Source organism: Telmatherina bonti, assembly GCF_933228915.1.
Source record: "Telmatherina bonti genome assembly, chromosome: 9".
Classification (NCBI taxonomy): domain Eukaryota; kingdom Metazoa; phylum Chordata; class Actinopteri; order Atheriniformes; family Telmatherinidae; genus Telmatherina; species Telmatherina bonti.
The window spans coordinates 5459713-5485597 of record NC_136627.1 but is presented as its reverse complement, the minus strand read 5'-3'; the positions used below and the strand labels follow the sequence as shown (position 1 = coordinate 5485597).

The window sequence follows — 25885 nt, the reverse complement described above, 5'->3', positions numbered from 1 at the left end:
ATTATGTTTTCATGTTTCTACAGATTATGTCCGCATGTCTCTACAGTTTATGTTTTCATGTCTCTACAGATTATGTCTTCATGTCTCTACAGATTATGTCCTCATGTCTCTACAGATTACATCCTCATATCTCTACAGATTATGTCTTCATGTCTGTACAGATTATGTATTCATGTCTCTACAGATTATTTCTTCATGTCTCTACAGATTATGTTTTCATGTTTCTGCAGATTATGTCCGCATGTCTCTACAGATTACGTTTTCATGTCTCTGCAGATTGTCTTCATATCTCTACAGATTATGTCTTCATGTCTCTACAGATTATGTCCTCATGTCTCTACAAAGTATGCCGTCATGTCTCTACAAATTATATCCTCATGTCTCTACAGATTATGTCCTCATGTCTCTACAGATTATGTTTTCATGTTTCTACAGATTATGTCCGCATGTCTCTACAGTTTATGTTTTCATGTCTCTACAGATTATGTCTTCATGTCTCTACAGATTATGTCCTCATGTCTCTACAGATTACATCCTCATATCTCTACAGATTATGTCTTCATGTCTGTACAGATTATGTATTAATGTCTCTACAGATTATTTCTTCATGTCTCTACAGATTATGTTTTCATGTTTCTACAGATTATGTCCGCATGTCTCTACAGATTACGTTTTCATGTCTCTGCAGATTGTCTTCATATCTCTACAGATTATGTCTTCATGTCTCTACAGATTATGTCCTCATGTCTCTACAAAGTATGTCGTCATGTCTCTACAAATTATATCCTCATGTCTCTACAGATTATGTCTTCATGTCTCTACAGATTATGTTTTCATGTTTCTACAGATTATGTCCGCATGTCTCTACAGTTTATGTTTTCATGTCTCTACAGATTATGTCTTCATGTCTCTACAGATTATGTCCTCATGTCTCTACAGATTACATCCTCATATCTCTACAGATTGTCTTCATGTCTGTACAGATTATGTATTCATGTCTCTACAGATTATTTCTTCATGTCTCTACAGATTATGTTTTCATGTTTCTACAGATTATGTCCGCATGTCTCTACAGATTACGTTTAAATGTCTCTGCAGATTTCCTTCATATCTCTACAGATTATGTCTTCATATCTCTACATATGTCTTCATGTCTCTACAGATTATGTCCTCATATCTCTAGAGATTATGTCTTCATGTCTCTACAGATTATGTCCTCATGTCTCTACAGATTATGTCCTCATGTCTCTACAGATTATGTCCTCATGTCTCTACACATTATGTCCTCATGTGTCTACAGATTGTGTCCTCATGTCTCTACAGATTATGTTTTCATGTCTCTACAGATTATGTCCTCATGTCTCTACAAATTATGTCCTCATGTCTCTACAGATTATGTCTTCATGTCTCTACAGATGTTTTCATGTTTCTACAGATTATGTCTTCATGTCTCTACAGATTATGTCTTCATGTCTGTACAGACTATGTCCTCGTGTCTCTACAGATTAGGTCATCCTGTCTCTACATATTATGTCCTCGTATCTCTACAGATCATGTATTTATGTCTCTACAGATTATGTCCTCATGTCTACAGATTATGTCCTCATGTCTCTACAGAATATGTCCGCATGTCTCTACAGATTATGTCCTCATGTCTCTACACATTATGTCCTCATGTGTCTACAGATTATGTCCTCATGTCTCTACAGATTGTGTCCTCATGTCTCTACAAATTATGTCCTCATGTCTCTACAGATTATGTCTTCATGTCTCTACAGATGTTTTCATGTTTCTACAGATTATGTCTTCATGTCTCTACAGATTATGTCCTCATGTCTCTACATATTATGTCTTCATGTCTCTACAGATTATGTATTCATGACTCTACAGATTATGTATTCATGTCTATACAGATTATGTCCTTATGTATCTACAGATTATGTCCTCATGTCTCTACAGATTATTTCTTCATGTCTCTAAAGATTATGTCCTCATGTCTACAGATTATGTCCTCATGTCTCTACGGAATATGTCCGCATGTCTCTACAGATTATGTCCTCATGTCTCTACACATTATGTCCTCATGTGTCTACAGATTGTGTCCTCATGTCTCTACAGATTATGTTTTCATGTCTCTACAGATTATGTCCTCATGTCTCTACAAATTATGTCCTCATGTCTCTACAGATTATGTCTTCATGTCTCTACAGATGTTTTCATGTTTCTACAGATTATGTCTTCATGTCTCTACAGATTATGTCTTCATGTCTGTACAGACTATGTCCTCGTGTCTCTACAGATTAGGTCATCCTGTCTCTACATATTATGTCCTCGTATCTCTACAGATCATGTCTTTATGTCTCTACAGATTATGTCCTCATGTCTACAGATTATGTCCTCATGTCTCTACAGAATATGTCCGCATGTCTCTACAGATTATGTCCTCATGTCTCTACACATTATGTCCTCATGTGTCTACAGATTATGTCCTCATGTCTCTACAGATTGTGTCCTCATGTCTCTACAAATTATGTCCTCATGTCTCTACAGATTATGTCTTCATGTCTCTACAGATGTTTTCATGTTTCTACAGATTATGTCTTCATGTCTCTACAGATTATGTCCTCATGTCTCTACATATTATGTCTTCATGTCGCTACAGATTATGTATTCATGACTCTACAGATTATGTATTCATGTCTATACAGATTATGTCCTTATGTATCTACAGATTATGTCCTCATGTCTCTACAGATTATTTCTTCATGTCTCTAAAGATTATGTCTTCATGTCTCTACACATTATGGCCGCATGTCTCTACAGATTATTTCCTCATGTCTTCAAATTATGTCCTCATGTGTCTACAGATTATGTCCTCATGTCTCTACAGATTATGTCCACATGTCTCTACAAATTATGTCCTCATGTCTCTACAGATTAGGTCTTCATGTCTCTACAGATGTTTTCATGTCTCTACAGATTATGTCCACATGTCTCTACAGATTTTGTCCTCATGTCTCTACAGATTATGTCCTCTTGCATCAACAGATTATGTCCTCATGTCTCTACAGATTATGTTTTCATGTCTCTACAGATTATTTCCTCATGTCTTCAAATTATGTCCTCATGTGTCTACAGATTATGTCCTCATGTCTCTACAGATTATGTTTTCATGTCTCTACAGATTATGTCCTCATGTCTCTACAGATGTTTTCATGTCTCTACAGATTATGTCTTCATGTCTCTACAGATTATGGCCGCATGTCTCTACAGATTATTTCCTCATGTGTCTACAGACTATGTCTTCATGTCTGTACAGATTATGTATTCATGACTCTACAGATTATGTATTCATGTCTCTACAGATTATGTCCTTATGTATCTACAGATTATGTCCTCATGTCTCTACAGATTATTTCTTCATGTCTCTACACATTATGGCCGCATGTCTCTACAGATTATTTCCTCATGTCTTCAAATTATGTCCTCATGTGTCTACAGATTATGTCCTCATGTCTCTACAGATTATGTTTTCATGTCTCTACAGATTATGTCCACATGTCTCTACAAATTATGTCCTCATGTCTCTACAGATTAGGTCTTCATGTCTCTACAGATGTTTTCATGTCTCTACAGATTATGTCCACATGTCTCTACAGATTTTGTCCTCATGTCTCTACACATTATGTCTTCATGTCTCTACACATTATGTCCTCTTGCATCAACAGATTATGTCTTCACGTCTCTACAGATTATGTTTTAATGTCTCTACAGATTATGTCCTCATGTCTCTACAGATTGTTTTCATGTCTCTACAGATTATGTCCTCATGTCTCTACAAAGTATGTCGTCATGTCTCTACAAATTATATCCCCATGTCTCTACAGATTATGTCTTCATGTCTCTACAGATTATGTTTTCATGTTTCTACAGATTATGTCCGCATGTCTCTACAGTTTGTTTTCATGTTTCTACAGATTATGTCCGCATGTCTCTACAGATTACGTTTTCATGTCTCTGCAGATTGTCTTCATATCTCTACAGATTATGTCTTCATGTCTCTACAGATTATGTCCTCATGTCTCTACAAAGTATGCCGTCATGTCTCTACAAATTATATCCTCATGTCTCTACAGATTATGTCTTCTTGTCTCTACAGATTATGTTTTCATGTTTCTACAGATTATGTCCGCATGTCTCTACAGTTTATGTTTTCATGTCTCTACAGATTATGTCTTCATGTCTCTACAGATTATGTCCTCATGTCTCTACAGATTACATCCTCATATCTCTACAGATTGTCTTCATGTCTGTACAGATTATGTATTCATGTCTCTACAGATTATTTCTTCATGTCTCTACAGATTATGTTTTCATGTTTCTACAGATTATGTCCGCATGTCTCTACAGATTACGTTTAAATGTCTCTGCAGATTTCCTTCATATCTCTACAGATTATGTCTTCATATCTCTACATATGTCTTCATGTCTCTACAGATTATGTCCTCATATCTCTAGAGATTATGTCTTCATGTCTCTACAGATTATGTCCTCATGTCTCTACAGATTATGTCCTCATGTCTCTACAGATTATGTCCTCATGTCTCTACACATTATGTCCTCATGTGTCTACAGATTGTGTCCTCATGTCTCTACAGATTATGTTTTCATGTCTCTACAGATTATGTCCTCATGTCTCTACAAATTATGTCCTCATGTCTCTACAGATTATGTCTTCATGTCTCTACAGATGTTTTCATGTTTCTACAGATTATGTCTTCATGTCTCTACAGATTATGTCTTCATGTCTGTACAGACTATGTCCTCGTGTCTCTACAGATTAGGTCATCCTGTCTCTACATATTATGTCCTCGTATCTCTACAGATCATGTATTTATGTCTCTACAGATTATGTCCTCATGTCTACAGATTATGTCCTCATGTCTCTACAGAATATGTCCGCATGTCTCTACAGATTATGTCCTCATGTCTCTACACATTATGTCCTCATGTGTCTACAGATTATGTCCTCATGTCTCTACAGATTGTGTCCTCATGTCTCTACAAATTATGTCCTCATGTCTCTACAGATTATGTCTTCATGTCTCTACAGATGTTTTCATGTTTCTACAGATTATGTCTTCATGTCTCTACAGATTATGTCCTCATGTCTCTACATATTATGTCTTCATGTCTCTACAGATTATGTATTCATGACTCTACAGATTATGTCTTCATGTCTCTACAGATTAGGTCATCATGTCTACATATTATGTCCTCGTATCTCCACAGATCATGTATTTATGTCTCTACAGATTATGTCCTCATGTCTACAGATTATGTCCTCATGTCTCTACGGAATATGTCCGCATGTCTCTACAGATTATGTCCTCATGTCTCTACACATTATGTCCTCATGTGTCTACAGATTGTGTCCTCATGTCTCTACAGATTATGTTTTCATGTCTCTACAGATTATGTCCTCATGTCTCTACAAATTATGTCCTCATGTCTCTACAGATTATGTCTTCATGTCTCTACAGATGTTTTCATGTTTCTACAGATTATGTCTTCATGTCTCTACAGATTATGTCTTCATGTCTGTACAGACTATGTCCTCGTGTCTCTACAGATTAGGTCATCCTGTCTCTACATATTATGTCCTCGTATCTCTACAGATCATGTCTTTATGTCTCTACAGATTATGTCCTCATGTCTACAGATTATGTCCTCATGTCTCTACAGAATATGTCCGCATGTCTCTACAGATTATGTCCTCATGTCTCTACACATTATGTCCTCATGTGTCTACAGATTATGTCCTCATGTCTCTACAGATTGTGTCCTCATGTCTCTACAAATTATGTCCATGTCTCTACAGATTATGTCTTCATGTCTCTACAGATGTTTTCATGTTTCTACAGATTATGTCTTCATGTCTCTACAGATTATGTCCTCATGTCTCTACATATTATGTCTTCATGTCGCTACAGATTATGTATTCATGACTCTACAGATTATGTATTCATGTCTATACAGATTATGTCCTTATGTATCTACAGATTATGTCCTCATGTCTCTACAGATTATTTCTTCATGTCTCTAAAGATTATGTCTTCATGTCTCTACACATTATGGCCGCATGTCTCTACAGATTATTTCCTCATGTCTTCAAATTATGTCCTCATGTGTCTACAGATTATGTCCTCATGTCTCTACAGATTATGTCCACATGTCTCTACAAATTATGTCCTCATGTCTCTACAGATTAGGTCTTCGTGTCTCTACAGATGTTTTCATGTCTCTACAGATTATGTCCACATGTCTCTACAGATTTTGTCCTCATGTCTCTACAGATTATGTCCTCTTGCATCAACAGATTATGTCCTCATGTCTCTACAGATTATGTTTTCATGTCTCTACAGATTATTTCCTCATGTCTTCAAATTATGTCCTCATGTGTCTACAGATTATGTCCTCATGTCTCTACAGATTATGTTTTCATGTCTCTACAGATTATGTCCTCATGTCTCTACAGATGTTTTCATGTCTCTACAGATTATGTCTTCATGTCTCTACAGATTATGGCCGCATGTCTCTACAGATTATTTCCTCATGTGTCTACAGACTATGTCTTCATGTCTGTACAGATTATGTATTCATGACTCTACAGATTATGTATTCATGTCTCTACAGATTATGTCCTTATGTATCTACAGATTATGTCCTCATGTCTCTACAGATTATTTCTTCATGTCTCTACACATTATGGCCGCATGTCTCTACAGATTATTTCCTCATGTCTTCAAATTATGTCCTCATGTGTCTACAGATTATGTCCTCATGTCTCTACAGATTATGTTTTCATGTCTCTACAGATTATGTCCACATGTCTCTACAAATTATGTCCTCATGTCTCTACAGATTAGGTCTTCATGTCTCTACAGATGTTTTCATGTCTCTACAGATTATGTCCACATGTCTCTACAGATTTTGTCCTCATGTCTCTACACATTATGTCTTCATGTCTCTACACATTATGTCCTCTTGCATCAACAGATTATGTCTTCACGTCTCTACAGATTATGTTTTAATGTCTCTACAGATTATGTCCTCATGTCTCTACAGATTGTTTTCATGTCTCTACAGATTATGTCCTCATGTCTCTACAAAGTATGTCGTCATGTCTCTACAAATTATATCCCCATGTCTCTACAGATTATGTCTTCATGTCTCTACAGATTATGTTTTCATGTTTCTACAGATTATGTCCGCATGTCTCTACAGTTTGTTGTCATGTCTCTACAGATTATGTCTTCATGTCTCTACAGATTATGTCCTCATGTCTCTACAGATTACGTCCTCATATCTCTACAGATTATGTCTTCATGTCTGTACAGATTATGTATTCATGTCTCTACAGATTATTTCTTCATGTCTCTACAGATTATGTCCTCATGTCTACAGATTATGTCCTCATGTCTCTACATATTATGTCTTCATGTCTCTACAGATTATGTGCTCATATCTCTACAGATTATGTTTTCATGTCTCTAAAGATTAGGTCATCCTGTCTCTACATATTATGTCCTCGTATCTCTACAGATCATGTCTTTATGTCTCTACAGATTATGTCCTCATGTCTACAGATTATGTCCTCATGTCTCTACAGAATATGTCCGCATGTCTCTACAGATTATGTCCTCATGTCTCTACACATTATGTCCTCATGTGTCTACAGATTATGTCCTCATGTCTCTACAGATTGTGTCCTCATGTCTCTACAAATTATGTCCTCATGTCTCTACAGATTATGTCTTCATGTCTCTACAGATGTTTTCATGTTTCTACAGATTATGTCTTCATGTCTCTACAGATTATGTCCTCATGTCTCTACATATTATGTCTTCATGTCTCTACAGATTATGTGCTCATATCTCTACAGATTATGTCTTCATGTCTCTACAGATTAGGTCATCATGTCTACATATTATGTCCTCGTATCTCCACAGATCATGTATTTATGTCTCTACAGATTATGTCCTCATGTCTACAGATTATGTCCTCATGTCTCTACGGAATATGTCCGCATGTCTCTACAGATTATGTCCTCATGTCTCTACACATTATGTCCTCATGTGTCTACAGATTGTGTCCTCATGTCTCTACAGATTATGTTTTCATGTCTCTACAGATTATGTCCTCATGTCTCTACAAATTATGTCCTCATGTCTCTACAGATTATGTCTTCATGTCTCTACAGATGTTTTCATGTTTCTACAGATTATGTCTTCATGTCTCTACAGATTATGTCTTCATGTCTGTACAGACTATGTCCTCGTGTCTCTACAGATTATGTCCGCATGTCTCTACAGATTATGTCCTCATGTCTCTACACATTATGTCCTCATGCGTCAACAGATTGTCTTCACGTCTCTACAGATTATGTCCTCATGTCTCTACAAAGTATGTCGTCATGTCTCTACAAATTATATCCTCATGTCTCTACAGATTATGTCTTCATGTCTCTACAGATTATGTTTTCATGTTTCTACAGATTATGTCCGCATGTCTCTACAGTTTATGTTTTCATGTCTCTACAGATTATGTCTTCATGTCTCTACAGATTATGTCCTCATGTCTCTACAGATTACATCCTCATATCTCTACAGATTATGTCTTCATGTCTGTACAGATTATGTATTCATGTCTCTACAGATTATTTCTTCATGTCTCTACAGATTATGTTTTCATGTTTCTGCAGATTATGTCCGCATGTCTCTACAGATTACGTTTTCATGTCTCTGCAGATTGTCTTCATATCTCTACAGATTATGTCTTCATGTCTCTACAGATTATGTCCTCATGTCTCTACAAAGTATGCCGTCATGTCTCTACAAATTATATCCTCATGTCTCTACAGATTATGTCCTCATGTCTCTACAGATTATGTTTTCATGTTTCTACAGATTATGTCCGCATGTCTCTACAGTTTATGTTTTCATGTCTCTACAGATTATGTCTTCATGTCTCTACAGATTATGTCCTCATGTCTCTACAGATTACATCCTCATATCTCTACAGATTATGTCTTCATGTCTGTACAGATTATGTATTAATGTCTCTACAGATTATTTCTTCATGTCTCTACAGATTATGTTTTCATGTTTCTACAGATTATGTCCGCATGTCTCTACAGATTACGTTTTCATGTCTCTGCAGATTGTCTTCATATCTCTACAGATTATGTCTTCATGTCTCTACAGATTATGTCCTCATGTCTCTACAAAGTATGTCGTCATGTCTCTACAAATTATATCCTCATGTCTCTACAGATTATGTCTTCATGTCTCTACAGATTATGTTTTCATGTTTCTACAGATTATGTCCGCATGTCTCTACAGTTTATGTTTTCATGTCTCTACAGATTATGTCTTCATGTCTCTACAGATTATGTCCTCATGTCTCTACAGATTATGTCTTCATGTCTCTACAGATGTTTTCATGTTTCTACAGATTATGTCTTCATGTCTCTACAGATTATGTCCTCATGTCTCTACATATTATGTCTTCATGTCTCTACAGATTATGTGCTCATATCTCTACAGATTATGTCTTCATGTCTCTACAGATTAGGTCATCATGTCTACATATTATGTCCTCGTATCTCCACAGATCATGTATTTATGTCTCTACAGATTATGTCCTCATGTCTACAGATTATGTCCTCATGTCTCTACGGAATATGTCCGCATGTCTCTACAGATTATGTCCTCATGTCTCTACACATTATGTCCTCATGTGTCTACAGATTGTGTCCTCATGTCTCTACAGATTATGTTTTCATGTCTCTACAGATTATGTCCTCATGTCTCTACAAATTATGTCCTCATGTCTCTACAGATTATGTCTTCATGTCTCTACAGATGTTTTCATGTTTCTACAGATTATGTCTTCATGTCTCTACAGATTATGTCTTCATGTCTGTACAGACTATGTCCTCGTGTCTCTACAGATTATGTCCGCATGTCTCTACAGATTATGTCCTCATGTCTCTACACATTATGTCCTCATGCGTCAACAGATTGTCTTCACGTCTCTACAGATTATGTCCTCATGTCTCTACAAAGTATGTCGTCATGTCTCTACAAATTATATCCTCATGTCTCTACAGATTATGTCTTCATGTCTCTACAGATTATGTTTTCATGTTTCTACAGATTATGTCCGCATGTCTCTACAGTTTATGTTTTCATGTCTCTACAGATTATGTCTTCATGTCTCTACAGATTATGTCCTCATGTCTCTACAGATTACATCCTCATATCTCTACAGATTATGTCTTCATGTCTGTACAGATTATGTATTCATGTCTCTACAGATTATTTCTTCATGTCTCTACAGATTATGTTTTCATGTTTCTGCAGATTATGTCCGCATGTCTCTACAGATTACGTTTTCATGTCTCTGCAGATTGTCTTCATATCTCTACAGATTATGTCTTCATGTCTCTACAGATTATGTCCTCATGTCTCTACAAAGTATGCCGTCATGTCTCTACAAATTATATCCTCATGTCTCTACAGATTATGTCCTCATGTCTCTACAGATTATGTTTTCATGTTTCTACAGATTATGTCCGCATGTCTCTACAGTTTATGTTTTCATGTCTCTACAGATTATGTCTTCATGTCTCTACAGATTATGTCCTCATGTCTCTACAGATTACATCCTCATATCTCTACAGATTATGTCTTCATGTCTGTACAGATTATGTATTAATGTCTCTACAGATTATTTCTTCATGTCTCTACAGATTATGTTTTCATGTTTCTACAGATTATGTCCGCATGTCTCTACAGATTACGTTTTCATGTCTCTGCAGATTGTCTTCATATCTCTACAGATTATGTCTTCATGTCTCTACAGATTATGTCCTCATGTCTCTACAAAGTATGTCGTCATGTCTCTACAAATTATATCCTCATGTCTCTACAGATTATGTCTTCATGTCTCTACAGATTATGTTTTCATGTTTCTACAGATTATGTCCGCATGTCTCTACAGTTTATGTTTTCATGTCTCTACAGATTATGTCTTCATGTCTCTACAGATTATGTCCTCATGTCTCTACAGATTACATCCTCATATCTCTACAGATTGTCTTCATGTCTGTACAGATTATGTATTCATGTCTCTACAGATTATTTCTTCATGTCTCTACAGATTATGTTTTCATGTTTCTACAGATTATGTCCGCATGTCTCTACAGATTACGTTTAAATGTCTCTGCAGATTTCCTTCATATCTCTACAGATTATGTCTTCATATCTCTACATATGTCTTCATGTCTCTACAGATTATGTCCTCATATCTCTAGAGATTATGTCTTCATGTCTCTACAGATTATGTCCTCATGTCTCTACAGATTATGTCCTCATGTCTCTACAGATTATGTCCTCATGTCTCTACACATTATGTCCTCATGTGTCTACAGATTGTGTCCTCATGTCTCTACAGATTATGTTTTCATGTCTCTACAGATTATGTCCTCATGTCTCTACAAATTATGTCCTCATGTCTCTACAGATTATGTCTTCATGTCTCTACAGATGTTTTCATGTTTCTACAGATTATGTCTTCATGTCTCTACAGATTATGTCTTCATGTCTGTACAGACTATGTCCTCGTGTCTCTACAGATTAGGTCATCCTGTCTCTACATATTATGTCCTCGTATCTCTACAGATCATGTATTTATGTCTCTACAGATTATGTCCTCATGTCTACAGATTATGTCCTCATGTCTCTACAGAATATGTCCGCATGTCTCTACAGATTATGTCCTCATGTCTCTACACATTATGTCCTCATGTGTCTACAGATTATGTCCTCATGTCTCTACAGATTGTGTCCTCATGTCTCTACAAATTATGTCCTCATGTCTCTACAGATTATGTCTTCATGTCTCTACAGATGTTTTCATGTTTCTACAGATTATGTCTTCATGTCTCTACAGATTATGTCCTCATGTCTCTACATATTATGTCTTCATGTCTCTACAGATTATGTATTCATGACTCTACAGATTATGTATTCATGTCTATACAGATTATGTCCTTATGTATCTACAGATTATGTCCTCATGTCTCTACAGATTATTTCTTCATGTCTCTAAAGATTATGTCTTCATGTCTCTACACATTATGGCCGCATGTCTCTACAGATTATTTCCTCATGTCTTCAAATTATGTCCTCATGTGTCTACAGATTATGTCCTCATGTCTCTACAGATTATGTCCACATGTCTCTACAAATTATGTCCTCATGTCTCTACAGATTAGGTCTTCATGTCTCTACAGATGTTTTCATGTCTCTACAGATTATGTCCACATGTCTCTACAGATTTTGTCCTCATGTCTCTACAGATTATGTCCTCTTGCATCAACAGATTATGTCCTCATGTCTCTACAGATTATGTTTTCATGTCTCTACAGATTATTTCCTCATGTCTTCAAATTATGTCCTCATGTGTCTACAGATTATGTCCTCATGTCTCTACAGATTATGTCCACATGTCTCTACAAATTATGTCCTCATGTCTCTACAGATTAGGTCTTCATGTCTCTACAGATGTTTTCATGTCTCTACAGATTATGTCCACATGTCTCTACAGATTTTGTCCTCATGTCTCTACAGATTATGTCCTCTTGCATCAACAGATTATGTCCTCATGTCTCTACAGATTATGTTTTCATGTCTCTACAGATTATTTCCTCATGTCTTCAAATTATGTCCTCATGTGTCTACAGATTATGTCCTCATGTCTCTACAGATTATGTTTTCATGTCTCTACAGATTATGTCCTCATGTCTCTACAGATGTTTTCATGTCTCTACAGATTATGTCTTCATGTCTCTACAGATTATGGCCGCATGTCTCTACAGATTATTTCCTCATGTGTCTACAGATTATGTCTTCATGTCTGTACAGATTATGTATTCATGACTCTACAGATTATGTATTCATGTCTCTACAGATTATGTCCTTATGTATCTACAGATTATGTCCTCATGTCTCTACAGATTATTTCTTCATGTCTCTACACATTATGGCCGCATGTCTCTACAGATTATTTCCTCATGTCTTCAAATTATGTCCTCATGTGTCTACAGATTATGTCGTCATGTCTCTACAGATTATGTTTTCATGTCTCTACAGATTATGTCCACATGTCTCTACAAATTATGTCCTCATGTCTCTACAGATTAGGTCTTCATGTCTCTACAGATGTTTTCATGTCTCTACAGATTATGTCCACATGTCTCTACAGATTTTGTCCTCATGTCTCTACACATTATGTCTTCATGTCTCTACACATTATGTCCTCTTGCATCAACAGATTATGTCTTCACGTCTCTACAGATTATGTTTTAATGTCTCTACAGATTATGTCCTCATATCTCTACAGATTATGTTTTCATGTCTCTACAGATTATGTCCTCATGTCTCTACAAAGTATGTCGTCATGTCTCTACAAATTATATCCCCATGTCTCTACAGATTATGTCTTCATGTCTCTACAGATTATGTTTTCATGTTTCTACAGATTATGGCCGCATGTCTCTACAGTTTGTTGTCATGTCTCTACAGATTATGTCTTCATGTCTCTACAGATTATGTCCTCATGTCTCTACAGATTACGTCCTCATATCTCTACAGATTATGTCTTCATGTCTGTACAGATTATGTATTCATGTCTCTACAGATTATTTCTTCATGTCTCTACAGATTATGTCCTCATGTCTACAGATTATGTCCTCATGTCTCTACATATTATGTCTTCATGTCTCTACAGATTATGTGCTCATATCTCTACAGATTATGTTTTCATGTCTCTAAAGATTAGGTCATCCTGTCTCTACATATTATGTCCTCGTATCTCTACAGATCATGTCTTTATGTCTCTACAGATTATGTCCTCATGTCTACAGATTATGTCCTCATGTCTCTACAGAATATGTCCGCATGTCTCTACAGATTATGTCCTCATGTCTCTACACATTATGTCCTCATGTGTCTACAGATTATGTCCTCATGTCTCTACAGATTGTGTCCTCATGTCTCTACAAATTATGTCCTCATGTCTCTACAGATTTTGTCTTCATGTCTCTACAGATGTTTTCATGTTTCTACAGATTATGTCTTCATGTCTCTACAGATTATGTCCTCATGTCTCTACATATTATGTCTTCATGTCTCTACAGATTATGTGCTCATATCTCTACAGATTATGTCTTCATGTCTCTACAGATTAGGTCATCATGTCTACATATTATGTCCTCGTATCTCCACAGATCATGTATTTATGTCTCTACAGATTATGTCCTCATGTCTACAGATTATGTCCTCATGTCTCTACGGAATATGTCCGCATGTCTCTACAGATTATGTCCTCATGTCTCTACACATTATGTCCTCATGTGTCTACAGATTGTGTCCTCATGTCTCTACAGATTATGTTTTCATGTCTCTACAGATTATGTCCTCATGTCTCTACAAATTATGTCCTCATGTCTCTACAGATTATGTCTTCATGTCTCTACAGATGTTTTCATGTTTCTACAGATTATGTCTTCATGTCTCTACAGATTATGTCTTCATGTCTGTACAGACTATGTCCTCGTGTCTCTACAGATTATGTCCGCATGTCTCTACAGATTATGTCCTCATGTCTCTACAAAGTATGTCGTCATGTCTCTACAAATTATATCCTCATGTCTCTACAGATTATGTCTTCATGTCTCTACAGATTATGTTTTCATGTTTCTACAGATTATGTCCGCATGTCTCTACAGTTTATGTTTTCATGTCTCTACAGATTATGTCTTCATGTCTCTACAGATTATGTCCTCATGTCTCTACAGATTACATCCTCATATCTCTACAGATTATGTCTTCATGTCTGTACAGATTATGTATTCATGTCTCTACAGATTATTTCTTCATGTCTCTACAGATTATGTTTTCATGTTTCTACAGATTATGTCCGCATGTCTCTACAGATTACGTTTTCATGTCTCTGCAGATTGTCTTCATATCTCTACAGATTATGTCTTCATGTCTCTACAGATTATGTCCTCATGTCTCTACAAAGTATGCCGTCATGTCTCTACAAATTATATCCTCATGTCTCTACAGATTATGTCCTCATGTCTCTACAGATTATGTTTTCATGTTTCTACAGATTATGTCCGCATGTCTCTACAGTTTATGTTTTCATGTCTCTACAGATTATGTCTTCATGTCTCTACAGATTATGTCCTCATGTCTCCACAGATTACATCCTCATATCTCTACAGATTATGTCTTCATGTCTGTACAGATTATGTATTAATGTCTCTACAGATTATTTCTTCATGTCTCTACAGATTATGTTTTCATGTTTCTACAGATTATGTCCGCATGTCTCTACAGATTACGTTTTCATGTCTCTGCAGATTGTCTTCATATCTCTACAGATTATGTCTTCATGTCTCTACAGATTATGTCCTCATGTCTCTACAAAGTATGTCCTCATGTCTCTACAAATTATATCCTCATGTCTCTACAGATTATGTCTTCATGTCTCTACAGATTATGTTTTCATGTTTCTACAGATTATGTCCGCATGTCTCTACAGTTTATGTTTTCATGTCTCTACAGATTATGTCTTCATGTCTCTACAGATTATGTCCTCATGTCTCTACAGATTACATCCTCATATCTCTACAGATTGTCTTCATGTCTGTACAGATTATGTATTCATGTCTCTACAGATTATTTCTTCATGTCTCTACAGATTATGTTTTCATGTTTCTACAGATTATGTCCGCATGTCTCTACAGATTACGTTTAAATGTCTCTGCAGATTTCCTTCATATCTCTACAGATTATGTCTTCATATCTCTACATATGTCTTCATGTCTCTACAGATTATGTCCTCATATCTCTAGAGATTATGTCTTCATGTCTCTACAGATTATGTCCTCATGTCTCTACAGATTATGTCCTCATGTCTCTACAGATTATGTCCTCATGTCTCTACACATTATGTCTTCATGTCTCTACAGATTATGTCTTCATGTCTCTACAGATTATGGCCGCATGTCTCTACAGATTATGTCCTCATGTCTCTACAAATTATGTCCTCATGTCTCTACAGATTATGTCTTCATGTCTCTACAGATGTTTTCATGTTTCTACAGATTATGTCTTCATGTCTCTACAGATTATGTCCTCATGTCTCTACATATTATGTCTTCATGTCTCTACAGATTATGTGCTCATATATCTACAGATTATGTCTTAATGTCTCTACAGATTAGGTCATCATGTCTCTACATATTATGTCCTCGTATCTCTACAGATCATGTCTTTATGTCTCTACAGATTATGTCCTCATGTCTACAGATTATGTCCTCATGTCTCTACAGAATATGTCCGCATGTCTCTACAGATTATGTCCTCATGTCTCTAAACATTATGTCCTCATGTGTCTACAGATTATGTCCTCATGTCTCTACAGATTGTTTTCATGTCTCTACAGATTATGTCCTCATGTCTCTACAAAGTATGTCGCCATGTCTCTACAAATTATATCCTCATGTCTCTACAGATTATGTCTTCATGTCTCTACAGATTATGTTTTCATGTTTCTACAGATTATGTCCGCATGTCTCTACAGTTTATGTTTTCATGTCTCTACAGATTATGTCTTCATGTCTCTACAGATTATGTCCTCATGTCTCTACAGATTACATCCTCATATCTCTACAGATTATGTCTTCATGTCTGTACAGATTATGTATTCATGTCTCTACAGATTATTTCTTCATGTCTCTACAGATTATGTTTTCATGTTTCTACAGATTATGTCCGCATGTCTCTACAGATTACGTTTTCATGTCTCTGCAGATTGTCTTCATATCTCTACAGATTATGTCTTCATGTCTCTACATATTATGTCTTCATGTCTCTACAGATTATGTCCTCATATCTCTAGAGATTATGTCTTCATGTCTCTACAGATTATGTCCTCATGTCTCTACAGATTATGTCCTCATGTCTCTACAGATTATGTCCTCATGTCTTTACAGATTATGTCTTCATGTCTCTACAGATTATGTCTTCATGTCTCTACAGATTATGGCCGCATGTCTCTACAGATTATTTCCTCATGTCTTCAAATTATGTCCTCGTGTGTCTACAGATTATGTCCTCATGTCTCTACAGATTATGTTTTCATGTCTCTACAGATTATGTCGTCATGTCTCTACAAATTATGTCCTCATGTCTCTACAGATTAGGTCTTCATGTCTCTACAGATGTTTTCATGTCTCTACAGATTATGTCTTCATGTCTCTACAGATTATGTCCTCATGTCTCTACAGATTACGTCCTCATCTCTACAGATTATGTCTTCATGTCTGTACAGATTATGTCCTCATGTCTCTACAGATTATGTCCGCATGTCTCTACAGATTATGTCCTCATGTCTCGACACATTATGTCTTCATGTCTCTACACATTATGTCCTCTTGCGTCAACAGATTATATCTTCACGTCTCTACAGATTGTTTTCATGTCTATACAGATTATGTCCTCATGTCTCTACAGATTATGTTTTCATGTCTCTACAGATTGTTTTCATGTCTCTACAGATTATGTCCTCATGTCTCTACAAAGTATGTCGTCATGTCTCTACAAATTATATCCTCATGTCTCTACAGATTATGTCTTCATGTCTCTACAGATTATGTTTTCATGTTTCTACAGATTATGTCTGCATGTCTCTACAGTTTATGTTTTCATGTCTCTACAGATTATGTCTTCATGTCTCTACAGATTATGTCCTCATGTCTCTACAGATTACATCCTCATATCTCTACAGATTATGTCTTCATGTCTGTACAGATTATGTATTCATGTCTCTACAGATTATTTCTTCATGTCTCTACAGATTATGTTTTCATGTTTCTACAGATTATGTCCGCATGTCTCTACAGATTACGTTTTCATGTCTCTGCAGATTGTCTTCATATCTCTACAGATTATGTCTTCATGTCTCTACACATTATGTCTTCATGTCTCTACAGATTATGTCCTCATATCTCTAGAGATTATGTCTTCATGTCTCTACAGATTATGTCCTCATGTCTCTACAGATTATGTCCTCATGTCTCTACAGATTATGTCCTCATGTCTTTACAGATTATGTCTTCATGTCTCTACAGATTATGTCTTCATGTCTCTACAGATTATGGCCGCATGTCTCTACAGATTATTTCCTCATGTCTTCAAATTATGTCCTCGTGTGTCTACAGATTATGTCCTCATGTCTCTACAGATTATGTTTTCATGTCTCTACAGATTATGTCGTCATGTCTCTACAAATTATGTCCTCATGTCTCTACAGATTAGGTCTTCATGTCTCTACAGATGTTTTCATGTCTCTACAGATTATGTCTTCATGTCTCTACAGATTATGTCCTCATGTCTCTACAGATTACGTCCTCATATCTCTACAGATTATGTCTTCATGTCTGTACAGATTATGTCCTCATGTCTCTACAGATTATGTCCGCATGTCTCTACAGATTATGTCCTCATGTCTCGACACATTATGTCTTCATGTCTCTACACATTATGTCCTCTTGCGTCAACAGATTATATCTTCACGTCTCTACAGATTGGTTTCATGTCTCTACAGATTATGTCCTCATGTCTCTACAGATTATGTTTTCATGTCTCTACAGATTATGTCCTCATGTCTCTACAAAGCATGTCGTCATGTCTCTACAAATTATATCCCCATGTCTCTACAGATTGTCTTCATGTCTCTACAGATTGTGTTTTCATGTTTCTACAGATTATGTCCGCATGTCTCTACAGTTTATGTTGTCATGTCTCTACAGATTATGTCTTCATGTCTATACAGATTATGTCCTCATGTCTCTACAGATTACGTCCTCATGTCTCTACAGATTATGTCTTCATGTCTGTACAGATTATGTATTCATGTCTCTAAAGATTATTTCTTCATGTCTCTACAGATTATGTCCTCATGTCTCTACATATTATGTCTTCATGTCTCTACAGATTATGTGCTCATATCTCTACAGATTATGTCTTCATGTCTCTACAGATTAGGTCATCATGTCTCTACATATTATGTCCTCGTATCTCTACAGATCATGTCTTTATGTCTCTACAGATTATGTCCTCATGTCTACAGATGATGTCCTCATGGCTCTACAGAATATGTCCGCATGTCTCTACAGATTATGTCCTCATGTCTCTACACATTATGTCCTCATGCGTCTACAGATTATGTCTTCACGTCTCTACAGATTATGTTTTCATGTCTCTACAGATTATGGCCGCATGTCTCTACAGATTATTTCCTCATGTCTTCAAATTATGTCCTCATGTGTCTACAGATTATGTCCTCATGTCTCTACAGATTATGTTTTCATGTCTCTACAGATTATGTCCTCATGTCTCTACAAATTATGTCCTCATGTCTCTACAGATTATGTCTTCATGTCTCTACAGATGTTTTCATGTCTCTACAGATTATGTCTTCATGTCTCTACAGATTATGTCCTCATGTCTCTACAGATTACGTCCCCATATCTCTACAGATTATGTCTTCATGTCTGTACAGATTATGTCCTCGTGTCTCTACAGATTATGTCCGCATGTCTCTACAGATTATGTCCTCATGTCTCTACACATTATGTCCTCATGTCTCTACACATTATGTCCTCATGCGTCAACAGATTGTCTTCACGTCTCTACAGATTATGCTTTCATGCCTCAATAGATTATGTCCTCATGTCTCTACAGATTATCTTTTCATGTCTCTACAGATTATGTCTTCATGTCTCTACAGATTATGTTTTCATGTTTCTACAGATTATGTCCGCATGTCTCTACAGTTTATGTTTTCATGTCTCTACAGATTATGTCTTCATGTCTCTACAGATTATGTCCTCATGTCTCTACAGATTACGTCCTCATATCTCTACAGATTATGTCCTCATGTCTGTACAGATTATGTATTCATGTCTCTACAGATTATTTCTTCATGTCTCTACAGATTATGTCCTCATGTCTCTACAGATTATGTTTTCATGCCTCAATAGATTATGTCCTCATGTCTCTACAGATTATCTTTTCATGTCTCTACAGATTATGTCTTCATGTCTCTACAGATTATGTTTTCATGTTTCTACAGATTATGTCCGCATGTCTCTACAGATAACTTTTTCATGTCTCTGAAGATTGTCTTCATATCTTTACAGATTATGTCTTCATGTCTCTACATATTATGTCTTCATGTCTCTACATATTATGTCCTCATATCTCCACAGATCATGTCTATGTCTCCACAGATTATGTCCTCATGTCTACAGATTATGTCCTCATGTCTACAGAATATGTCCGCATGTCTCTACACATTATGTCCTCATGCGTCTACAGATTATGTTTTCATGTCTCTACAGATTATGTCCTCATGTCTCTACAGATTATGTTTTCATGTCTCTACAGATTATGTCGTCATGTTTCTAAAGATGTTTTCATGTCTCTACAGATTATGTCTTCATGTCTCTACAGATTATGTCCTCGTGTTTCTACAGATTACGTCCTTATATCTCTACAGATTATGTCTTCATGTCTGTACAGATTATGTATTCATGTCTCTACAGATTATTTCTTCATGTCTCTACAGATTATGTCCTTATGTATCTACAGATTATGTCTTCATGTCTCTACAGATTATGTCCTCATGTCTCTACAGATTATGTCCTCATGTCTCTACAGATTACGTCCTCATATCTCTACAGATTATGTCTTCATGTCTGTACAGATTATGTATTCATGTCTCTACAGACTATTTCTTCATGTCTCCACAGATTATGTCCTCATGTCTACAGATTATGTCCTCATGTCTACAGAATATGTCCGCATGTCTCTACACATTATGTCCTCATGCGTCTACAGATTATGTTTTCATGTCTCTACAGATTATGTCCTCATGTCTCTACAGATTATGTTTTCATGTCTCTACAGATTATGTCGTCATGTCTCTAAAGATGTTTTCATGTCTCTACAGATTATGTCTTCATGTCTCTACAGATTATGTCCTCGTGTTTCTACAGATTACGTCCTTATATCTCTACAGATTATGTCTTCATGTCTGTACAGATTATGTATTCATGTCTCTACAGATTATTTCTTCATGTCTCTACAGATTATGTCCTTATGTATCTACAGATTATGTCCTCATGTCTCTACAGATTATGTCTTCATGTCTCTACAGATTATGTCCTCATGTCTCTACAGATTACGTCCTCATATCTCTACAGATTATGTCTTCATGTCTGTACAGATTATGTATTCATGTCTCTACAGACTATTTCTTCATGTCTCTACAGATTATGTCCTCATGTCTCTACAGATTATGTCCTCATGTCTATAGATAATGTCCTCATGTCTCTACAGAATATGTCCGCATGTCTCTACAGATTATGTCCTCATGTCTCTACACATTATGTCCTCATGCGTCTACAGATTATGTCCGCATGTCTCTACAGATTATGTTTTCATGTCTCTACAGATTGTCTTCATATCGCTACAGATTATGTCTTCATGTCTCTACAAATTATGTCTTCATGTCTCTACCGATTATGTCCTCATGTCTCTACAGATAATGTTTTCATGTCTCTACAGATTATGTCTTCATGTCTCTACCAATTATGTTGTCATGTCTAAAGATGTTTTCATGTCTCTACAGATTATGTCTTCATGTCTCTACAGATTATGTCCTCGTGTTTCTACAGATTATGTCCTCATATCTCTACAGATTATGTCTTCATGTCTGTACAGATTATGTATTCATGTCTCTACAGATTATTTCTTCATGTCTCTACAGATTATGTCCTTATGTATCTACAGATTATGTCCTCATGTCTCTACAGATTATTTCTTCATGTCTCTATAGATTATGTCTTCATGTCTCTACATATTTTGTCCTTATGTCTCTACAGATTAGGTCCTCATGTCTCTACAGATTATGTCCTCATGTCTCTACAAATTATGTCGTCATGTATCTAAAGATGTTTTCATGTCTCTACAGATTATGTCTTCATGTCTCTACAGATTATGTCCTCGTGTTTCTACAGATTACGTCCTCATATCTCTACAGATTATGTCTTCATGTCTCTACAGATTATTTCTTCATGTCTCTATAGATTATGTCTTCATGTCTCTACAGATTATGTCCTCATGTCTTTACATATTTTGTCCTTATGTCTCAACAGATTAGGTCCTCATGTCTCTACAGATTATGTCCTCATGTCTCTACAAATTATGTCGTCATGTCTCTAAAGATGTTTTCATGTCTCTACAGATTATGTCTTCATGTCTCTACAGATTATGTCCTCGTGTTTCTACAGATTACGTCCTCATATCTCTACAGATTATGTCTTCACGTCTGTACAGATTATGTCCTCATGTCTCTACAGATTATTTCTTCATGTCTCTACAGATTATGTCCTTATGTATCTACAGATTATGTCCTCATGTCTCTACAGATTATTTCTTCATGTCTCTATAGATTATGTCTTCATGTCTCTACAGATTATGTCCTCATGTCTTTACATATTTTGTCCTTATGTCTCAACAGATTATGTCCTCATGTCTCTACAGATTATGTCCTCATATCGCTACATATTATGGCCTCATATCTCTACAGATAATGTCCTCATCTCTCTACAGATTATGTCTTAATGTCTCTACAGATTATGTCTTCATGTCTCATCATGTTTGGCTGCAATGGGAGCAGCACCGTATGTAGAAAGAAGTTTTTTATGTTTTGTCTTTGTGAGGACTTGAAACTATTGAAAACCTGTTGACGTCATTGTTGACTCAGTCTAATCTCATTTTCTAATCAGCTATTCTTCATTTATTAGATTTTTTTCAGGATAATAACAGATGCAAATATTCTGGAGAAGAGTTATACAAGCTGACTCCTGTCATCTGTACAAATACTCACAATACTCTGATTACTCTGCACGAGTATCAGTGATAAACAGGAAGTTGAGTACAGACAACTACATACAATAATGTATAATACTGACGATTTTCATGATTTATTAACTGTGGTGTTAAACTGTGACAATCCAGAAATGGTGATGTCTTTGTTGTAATGGATCTCGCCATCATAGATTTTCTTGGTACAATTATCTTCAAAGAAATAATCCTTAGTTTGAAATTACCCAGATTATTCTGTGTTCATTCATTTTCCAGCCCTATAACTGTGTAACATCACATAAAGTTTCCTTACAGGTCTTTACTTTTTAAGTCCATGACATTTCATTGCATTCCAGCCTGACATGTAGAACATGACTTTGTTTATGTCACATAACTGCTCTGAGCTTTGTTTTGTTTCTTTTTTTTTCTTTTTTTGTTTCTTACGTCCCCAAATGTTTTGTCAGTATGACAAATCTGTAACAAGTTGTCACACCTTTTCTCTTTTTTCATCCAATCTCCATTCTGACATCAAAACTAGAGATGCACCGATCCACTTTTAGGAGTTCTGATCCAATACCGATATCTTAAACTTGAATATCTGCCGATACCAAACCTGTTTATGTGAACATTATTGTGACTATGGTTATCATTTCTGTTATAACTGTGTAAGATTTCATCAGGTTGTAATAAATGACCCATCATTTCTGAAGTTACTTCATCAATACAGATATAATAACATTACAGATCTTACTATTTTAACAAGTTTTATTCTGATTTGGCACATTTTACCTAAATACAACTATAAATGTGTGATTTTGAAACGAAGATCTGGCTTTTAGTGGAACAAAAATATCACATTTTAACATTCAAGGCATTTACTTCTTTTAAAACACATCGGAAGCATGTCATCATACACATCTTCGCTGGATTGACTAGTGTGGTATCGGTACACTTTTAACATCAAGTACGAGTACACACGTTTGGTATTGAGTCAATACCAAAGAATACTGGAATCGGTATCAGTGCATCCTAGGTCAGGGCGATTAATCGGATTTTAATCTCAACTACGATCTGAGTTTTCAACGATCATAAAAATAAAAGGGTGTGATTATTTTTCTCTCTGCAGTTTCCTCTCCTGCTGTCTTCAGCTGCTAATCGAGCGTCTCTGGCGTTGCAGCGCTGTGCTGTAAACTCCTCCCACAGCCGCTTTGCTTTCATTCAGACACTGTTGCCAACTTGGAGACTTTCTCGCTAAATCTGGAGACTTTTTTTGTTAAAAGCGACAAATCTAGCAGCTTTTACTGGAGTTATTAGAGACTTTTCTGGTGTTTTGGCGACTGACTTGAAGGCACATATTGTTCTGCAGTTACTGTAAGGAAGGAGCAGCGGGAGCCTCTCCCGTCCTAAAGCACTCCCAGGCGGCCAGTCTCAGTCGGCTCCGGCTGCAGGTCAATGTAGAATAACTGCAGTAGGTTGTGGAAGTTCACTACAACATAGTTTATACCATTGTCAGTGACAACTGGCTGCTTTATTTTCCTATACATAGTTCGGCCAGTTAAACACTGTAATATCCCTCCTTTACGGGGCGTTACCATAGCAACGCGTTAACCAGCTGGTTCAGATCAACCGTCTTTTAACAGGTGAAACAGAGAAACGCGCTGCAGCCTGACAGCCGTTGTTTGGCATAAAACGTACATCCAGGCCAACGTAAAATAGTTCCTATACTTCAGCAAATGTTGTAGGAAAGAAATACAAGTTTGTTATAAAATGTTTACTGTGTGGGACCATGGTAATAGCGGAATAAACAACTTGGAACCGTGCATTAGACGGTTATAATGCCCGACGTGGAGTCGAAAACACCACGACACGCTGCATTGTTTAATCCTTACTTATACTTATCTATTCAGTTTACATCAGTATTTGCACTTTGTCAAGACAAAGCTTCATGTTATTTGTTTGTTTTCTAAAATATGTGGAATCCTGAAGACATTCTTTTTAAAAGTCACGGTTTAATTTAAAAAAAACAAAAAAACAAAAAACATCATGTTGTTAAAGATAAAGGGATAATCGTGTTCAATAATCGAGATCTCAATTTCAGTCAAAATAATCGTGATTATAATTTTTGCCATAACCGAGCAGCCCTGGTGCATCCCTACTGAACACACATCAGATCCAGTATGAGATCATGTGGAGTGTTTGCAGGCAACTCTCAGCTTCCTCCAGACGAACGTCTGATTTTCAGGCTCAATGTTCGTTACATCTACATTTTGAATTTCCGACAATCAAAGCTTTAATTTATAAAACGTCGTACCTTCCTGTCGATATGTTTGGCCCGTACTTTCAGCTCCATGGCCATAGAGATCATCGCCTCCTGGACTTCTGTTTCAAAAGCACTTTCCGTGGAGACGGTGGAGTACCAGGAGGTGACAAAGTCCCTGATGATCTTCCTCACTGTGTTGTGGATCTCCTGGTCCAACTGAAGCTCATCATCTTCCGACTCTGGAAACTGAATTTATTATCAGGATGAAGGGAAATTAGTTGATCCCCATCAGGTAGAGCTGAAAATGAAAAAGTTAAGCTAACACTGTTTAAAGCACATTTACCCGTTCCAGGGTTATAAACCTCTCCAAGTGAACCACGTTACGGGACTCCAGGATGGCCTGCGACCCGAGCCAGCCGCCCAGCACCACCAGCAGGCTGGTGAAGACGCACAGAAGCCAGATGTTGACCAGCAGGTGGAACAACACAAGCCATGCCAACACCACACCAAAGCCCCACAAGCTCCTCTGTCCCCACACCTCAGTCAT

General features: G+C 36.5%; 1 protein-coding gene across 1 annotated transcript in view; it reads right to left on the bottom strand.

Annotated features, from left to right (window-relative positions):
* Positions 1 to 25885, bottom strand: part of snx19b (sorting nexin 19b) — a gene marked incomplete at its 5' end in the record, with an annotated part of 80882 nt that extends 54997 nt beyond the window's left edge. Inside the window, 2 exons of the mRNA XM_079246957.1 lie at positions 25390 to 25584; positions 25682 to 25885. Coding sequence (XP_079103083.1) covers positions 25390 to 25584; positions 25682 to 25885 — 399 coding nt within the window. The remainder of the gene's footprint in view (positions 1 to 25389; positions 25585 to 25681) is intronic.